The 7,500-nt window shown below is 37.8% G+C and overlaps 1 protein-coding gene across 5 annotated transcripts in view; it reads right to left on the bottom strand.

The window, feature by feature from the left end:
• Positions 1-7,500, bottom strand: part of EBF3 (EBF transcription factor 3) — a 130,149-nt gene that overhangs the window by 1,833 nt on the left and 120,816 nt on the right. The window contains exons 14-16 of one of the 5 annotated variants that reach the window (XM_074959146.1): positions 6,238-6,426; positions 5,626-5,820; positions 332-890 (exon numbers count right to left, since the gene is read on the bottom strand). In XM_074959146.1, coding sequence (XP_074815247.1) covers positions 793-890; positions 5,626-5,820; positions 6,238-6,426 — 482 coding nt within the window. In that variant the 3' untranslated portion in view covers positions 332-792. Of the gene's footprint in view, positions 1-331; positions 891-5,625; positions 5,824-6,237; positions 6,427-7,500 lie in introns of those variants that run through there. The other 4 variants (XM_074959144.1, XM_074959148.1, XM_074959149.1 and 1 more) reach the window with 4 other exon arrangements.

Raw genomic sequence — 7,500 nt, 5'->3', positions numbered from 1 at the left:
GACTACATCTTAAGAGCCACATTTTGTAAACAGATTTTAAATTTAGATTCTGTTCATGTTTTTCCCAGTTAGATTTATGAAATAAGTCTCAAAATTAACATTTTTTTAAACTTGTTTATCTGGTATGTAAAAACTGGACTCCAAAAGATGCCATATCATATTAGCTTAATATAACAATGTAAGGATTTGAGTAATATAAAAATATGTATGCTGGCAGAGAAATAATCTATATTTTATATATAAAATTTCCATTAAATATGCTGCATTCCATAGTTGTATTAGGCTAGGTTACGCAAACATGCAGGTAGAAGCAAACTATGTGTCTGTCTTGTACATGGAAAGGCTAGTCACAGGTTTACAGCTGAATTTACACGCCAGATTCTCTTGCATTCTGGGCCCTTTATGCCATTCCGGCAACACAAAGGTCTTGGATGGTAGCCAGATCTTGCCAGGTGTGAATGCCCCTGGTGAGGCAGAGCTTTCAGTTGGTGTAGAGCTGGCACAGCTAACCCATGTCACATCTCTATGCTGCCCCAGGGCAGGAGGCAGGTACGGGGCTTGATCAGAGTGTAGCATGCTTCATTTTCTCCAGTTGACATACGGTCTCCTTGGGAATCACTCTCAGCTCACATAGGTTAGAACAGCCTAAGGCCAGAACCATCACAGACTGGCCCAGAGAATCTGGTAGTTGAGAGCCATCCTTCTCTTCTGTGCCGAATAGGTTTCAACGTAGGAGAGAATCTGGGCCTATATATATTCAGAATCATTATGGAGATGCCATCTTGTTCTGTCTCAAGGTGATACTGAAGAAGCAACAAGAAAGTACTGCCAAGTCATATGTCCTCCATTGGTCCTTGACTCTACCTGTTTCTCTCTTCCAAAATAGAATTCTGAAAAGTATAATTTAAGAGGGGAAATCCAATTTTTTTTCAGAAGTTGTGTGCATAAATATATTAGTAATGAACACAACAAACTGATACTAATTTTTTGTAACTCCTAACTATGTGCAAGTATAGGTCATACAGTGCAGGAATTTGAGTTATCTACTGCATAATTGCATTTTCTGGAAAAAATTCTAAATTGTTTCTTTTTAACAACAAATATTGTTAAATGTGATGAAATTTTTTTGTCCCACTTAGAAGTTTTGGTCAGCTGTGGCCTTCTGGTGCATAATTAAACTAATACTATTTGTGCACAGAATAAAATTGGTTACCTTTACATTTCCCTCAATATACTCTCCAAAGAGTGAATTCTCTCAGGATTGTACTATCAGGCTGCTGGTCATACAAACTGAGATCAAATCTCTTTCCAAAGAAGAATTTACTTAGTCTGTTCAGCAAGGAGCTTATGATTTGTCTTTTTGTTGTGTATCTGTACAGCACCTAACAGTCCTGGTTCATGACTATGGCTCCTAGGTGCTATGGTAATGTAAATAATAAATAATAGTAATTTTTATTGCCAGGCAAATAATCATTCTAATTTTAAAATGACTGTTGAATATGTTTTGCTCTGCATTGCAATCATATATTGAACCAATGTGAAATATCTTTCACCATCTACAAACTATACATTATATTAGAAAATCAAGTCTTAAATATATTTTGCATTTCTGAGTCCACAGCTGGCCAGAGCTTTCTTGCTAAAAAATAATTTGCAGCAGCATAAATAAGTATTGTGCTTATGGGGGGAGGGGAGAAGGCTTCTGCCCCAAAGAACTTACAATCTAAAACTCTGATCTTGCAAAGACTTATGCACATGCCTAAATTTTATGAATGTAAGTTGTCCTACTGAAGTCATATAAAGTTGACAGGATTACTCACATGCCTAAAATGAAGCATGTACATAAATGTGTGTAGGATCAGGGCCCAGGGCCCCAATCTTATAGACCCTTACTCACATGAGTAGCTCTTACTCATAGTAGTAGTCCAATTGAGGTTAAACAAACAACTTACTCTGAGAATAACCGTTTATAGAATCTGATCCTAAATAAGATGTACCTTGGCAGATGATGAATGAAAGCACTGGGGAAAGTGGAATGGAAATAAGAGTGACCATTAAAAGGCAAAGGAGCTTGGAGCAGCCCTAATGATGCTTATGTTGGGGGCTGAAACTTCACCTGGATATAGAGAGAAGAAAGATGGTTTTAAACCATTTTGTCTCTCCCCCCAAGTCATTACAGATGTGCCGAGCAAAGTATTATTTTCTCACATTCAGCCAAATCCAGTAACTGGATTGCCTAACAGCAAGGGCCACAATAAACCCTAGTGAACCCTACAATGCCATTACTCATTTGTACTAAGGGCTGTATTGTGTGGGATATTGCAGGGCTCAATTCTGTGACCTCTTCTGTTCAATGTGTGTACAAGGCCTCAAGGGGAGGCCATTAGACAATCTGTGTTACAATGACGTTGGTATGCTGGTGACCTTTTGCGCTACCTCTCAGACTTCTTTGGACCTGGACAGTACAATCAATCAGGTTTCCTAGCTCTGGATGAGAGCTAGCTGGTTGAGTCTTAATCCGGACAAGAGGCTATGCAGGGGGAAACAAATATGACAAACAGTGATATCTACCCCTTTAACTAAAGGGGCGTATCACCTTTTATAATTCAGGTCCAAAATCTATCAGACCTCTGGCTGCTTCTGGATCTTCAGATAAACATCTGTGAACAAGAGTTCTTATTTCTGTCTTTTCTTGACTACATAGGTGTGACCATTCCTAATGAAGCCGAGATGTCATCCATTATTTATGCTTCTTTCACCTCCAGATTCAATGATATAAGCACACTCTAGATAGGGCTTGAAGATCACTCCAGAACTTCAACTGCTGCAAATGGCAGCTGCCCAATTTCTTATTTTATTTCAGTTTATAAAATTTGCTGATCAGAAAACTCTCTAGTTGTGTGTATGATATTAACAAGATACTTATTAACACACTTCAGAAATTGACTCAGTGTCAATAAATGACTTTGACTATTTGAAAAAAGGAGAAATTCTCCAAATAATCCTTCATGCAAAAGCCCTTGTGGTGTTTGATTAGGGAAGCACATATGACAGTTCAGAGAGTGCACTCGCTTCCCATTCATTTTTGGTACATTTCAATTCAAGATGCTGATTTTGAACTGTGAGTGCCTCTACAGTTTGTATGCTGGATATTGTAGAGCCCCTCTCTTTATTTGTGTTTTAAATATGTGTGTATTAAATCAAGCTGGGACACATAAATGGAAAGTCCTTAAAGTCTTGGGGTAGGAGTAGGACATTCACATTGGATGCAGAGTGATATCACAATGCTTACTTAGGCTTTTCTTAAATCCTGTTTAAGTCCTCAAAATAGGGCTTATGTGGGATGTAAATGGTGCATGGATCTTGACTGGCTACCTGGAGTGGGATGAATTTCACACCCATGTGTTGTTAGCCTTCAATTCAGGAGTTTGCTTCTCTCTTTGGTTTGACAAAACCAGAATACGTTGCTGCCAGACATATGTAGTTACTTGGGGCCAGATTTTTGAAATTATTTATGTGCCTAAAAATAAATATCGGTGTCTAGTGGAAGTTAGGTGCCTAACTTGCTTAGGGCTTTTGGAAATTCCACTAGATGCTTATCTGTATTTTTAGTCGCTTAAATACTTTTGAAAATCCAGCCTCTGTGGTGTTTTGGGTTTTTTTTTTTGATGGGGAGTGTTCAGTGGGGAGGCGCTCTTATTGTCATTATGTACATTTTGATCATTTTAGTATGCACTTTCAATTGATTTTATTATCCAGCTTAATGGATGTTGACAGACTCATGTGGAAATATATATATAAATAAATACTGCATACAAGATAGCTGCCCAAATATAATACACTGTGTTTTCTGTGTATCATAATTTATTTTCATTTGGTTCCTAAGTTTTACTTGGAATGATGGTGGGGTTTGTTGGGGGCGGGGGGGGGGGGAGCGGCGGAAAGGGTTTGGATGATCTTAAAAGTGGATGGCACTTTTACAAGAATATGGATTCTACCTGGCATAGTTTTTTGATTTACTTTTGACACAGTAAAGATTTACTGTGCCATTAATTGTTACTCTAACTGTTGTTCTTTTATGCAATTAGATCTATATGAATGAACCCTTAGGCCTGCCTGGATCCAACTGCAGGTCAGCACTTAGATTGTCTGCTCTTTGGCGCAGTGATGGTGGCCAAGATTTTCAGAAATCACTAGTGATTTAGGTGCCTCGATTTTGGGAGTGCTCAACTTGAAACCCGAAGGATCTTGATTTTTAGTGAGCAGGCACATTTGCAAATTGGCCCCATTAAAATGTTTCAAGTTGGATACGCAAAAATTAAGGAATTCAGAATCACTAATCACTTTTGAAAACCATGGCCAGTGTCTTCATCTGTGTTTGGAAAGTGCCTGGTATACTGTGGGCACTATTGCAATGTAAACAATAATGTTCTAAATTTTTGTTGAGAAATGTGGGTCTAAACCTGGGAGGTTTCAGTGCCTGCAATCAATCCCATCTGACTTCAGTGGGAGGTGAAGTGTTTCAATTCAGCACAGCTCAGAATTGGGCCCTATAATGGAACCAGGTAGGCAACTAACCCTTTTGAACTGTTCAAATTAATCGGGCATTACTTATCATCCATTCTTGGAGAAATGTCATAAAAAGGGAAACCCCCTTGCGGATAGAATCATAGAATATCAGGGTTGGAAGGGACCTCAGGAGATCATCTAGTCCAACCTCCTGCTCAAAGCAGGACCAATCCCCAATTTTTGCCCCAGATCCCTAAATGGCCCCCTCAGAGACTGAACTCACAACCCTGGGTTTAGCAGGCCAATGCTCAAACCACTGAGCTATCCCTCCCTTACTCCTCTTATAAATTTGCATTGCACCATAATTCTGCCCCAATGCCATTAGGTGACCAAGTGAATTCTGCAACTGATTTATAAAAATGCCCATGATAATGCCCATACAAAATCACACAAACAAAAATCCAGAAGCTTAGAGTTGCCTGTTTTAATTAAAACCTTTCATTTTTCACATAGGCCCAAGTCCTGTATCTAGTTTAACATGGCAATAATGGGCCCATAAAGCCCAACAAGACGTGCAAATTGGTTAAATCTGGTTAGTCAATACCAGGGAAGGTCAGCTCATTGAGCAACAGTTTCAACCAGTTTTCATTTTTTGACATATTTTAAAATAACAATTACATCATGTGTAAAAACGGGGAAATATATTATTCTGTAATACTACAGTTAAAAATGTTCATCAAAAATGTATGCAGAGAATGTATAAAGAAATGCAAGGCGTGTACATGATCTGTAAGGAGCATTCAGAGATGTGTGTTTAGTTTAAAGTTTAATGTATGAAACCTAAAGGGAAAATGCCAGGAAAGCAGCTACTATATCCCTTAATACAAGAATTAAAATCAAACTAGGATTTGCTTCAAATTTTAGCATATTTCTGTGCTACTGTTTTAGTATGACATTCTTGCATTTATATTGCAGAACCAGAAAACTAAGAATGTTATCCTTTCTAATTTCAGTTTAGGTCAAAAGGTACTGCTCTCCAAAAAGACATGATTATAGAGTTTTAGTGTATGCACTAAAAAGCCTGCAATACACAAAAAAATGAGAGATCCAGCTCACCTTGAAGTCCATTTCCATTTGCACTGGTGCAAGATGGTGGAGGAGAGGCTTGGGGCCTGACAACTGGAGCAAAGGCGCTCTTTTGTTTCACTGCAGAGATGACATTGGCAGGTGAGAATGAGAAAATGCCGTGTGTACTGCTACAGTTTGAAGGGAGGGTGACCGAAGAGGCTGCCATGGTAGGGCTTGACGGCACTACTGCAATAAAGCAAAAATAATCAGGACTCAGATTGAGGTTTTTCATGGCAAACATGGAAAAAGAGAGTGATAGGGCCTTGCCTCTTCAAATATTGGAAATATATATATAAATATATATATAATATATAAAAATAAAAATAATGAAATGCCTTGGCTTGGCCACTCTCTGGATAACAGGCAAACTCTTTTGTGTTGGACTTTTGTTACAAATTGTGCAGTCCGATTTTTTGTCTCTGAGACCGTATTATGGCAAATAAAGATCAATTTACTATATTCATTTTTACGTCCAGCCTCCAGAGTCACCCCTCCTTTTATCCAGTAGCTCACATTATAAAAATCAAAACAATGCAAGTATCTGATTTTGTAATAAACATGAATCTATATGATGATGTGTTACCAAAAATAGACACTTACTGCCATAAGGAGAGTTAGCTGAGGAGCCATTAAGAAATCCAGGGGAACCTGGTACACCTAGATTGGGCATGCCGGCATTGCCATATCCATTCATGCTATTGCTGACTGTGTTGTAATTGGACTGCTGAGGAGTACTGCTTGGAACATATCCTCGCGGGGAAACACTGCTTGTGTTGCGACTGTAACCTACTGTGTTAGAAAACCCCCCACCCCGAAAAAATAATGTTATTATTTATAATATAAACTTAGAGGGCTGGGGGGGTTTCCTCATGCATCAAATATTACAGGTTTTAATTGATTGCACAGCTTTGCTCTAAGTTGTCTGTTACTGCCCTATCAACTCTTGCAGTTTAAGATAACCTTATCATGCCAACCTTACTTAAATCATCTGCGAGCACTCTATGTTGTCTCTCCTCCTAGCAAAGACAGCCAACAAAAGCTCTCTTCGATCCAAGCGTGTCAGTTTCCTTCACATTTGTCTTTAGTAGCAATTATCAACAGGCTTGATTCCCGGTTTGTACCAACATACTGGATGAACTTTCAGCCTCTATAGACCTTCAAATGCCATAGCTGACAGGAAAAAACTTGTTTGTTGCAGTGATTTAACTTTAAAAGGCTGTTTTGGGGTCTTCATTTTTATGATTGATATTTTTATACTAACAATAAGCTAGTACTTTCATAAAGGTGCATGTTTGTGTGAAGACTAACCCAGAATCAAGGTGGAGAATGTTTACGAGATTTATAGCTTGGAAGTGGATTAAAAGACCCATTCTTTTGTAAGATGAGACCAAGCAGAATCGGGATTTCAAATCACAGAAGATTAGCATGAATTTATTCTCATCAGTGCAATCAATTTATAATGATGTTGTAAGCAAAAATATATGGTTTTGAACATACCTAGGAAGCTGGTTTTACTCCTTTCATTAGTATAAAACTTAATTTAAAATGCAGTTTGCTATATGTATGTTAAGTTAGAAAATTTAAATTAAGTTACAAGGATTGTATTTTTATATATTACATACCTACATTTATATAAAATGTGCTTACATTTATAAAAACATCTAAAAAGATCAGTGTGGGCAAATTAGATTTGTCTGTGTAAATGTTCAATAAACATTTGGAGGATATCCAGACATAGTTGCTTTGTAATATAGAGTATAGATATCTTATGTGTATATATACACATTTCATATCTAATGTTAATAAAGTGCTGTCATATATTTCTGCATTTTGCATAAATCTTTTCATTGGAGATGCTTCATG

The sequence above is a fragment of the Natator depressus genome, chromosome 7 (assembly GCF_965152275.1).
Source record: "Natator depressus isolate rNatDep1 chromosome 7, rNatDep2.hap1, whole genome shotgun sequence".
Taxonomy (NCBI): domain Eukaryota; kingdom Metazoa; phylum Chordata; order Testudines; family Cheloniidae; genus Natator; species Natator depressus.
Note: the sequence above shows the minus strand (reverse complement) of the source record. Positions and strands in the feature narration are given on the sequence as shown.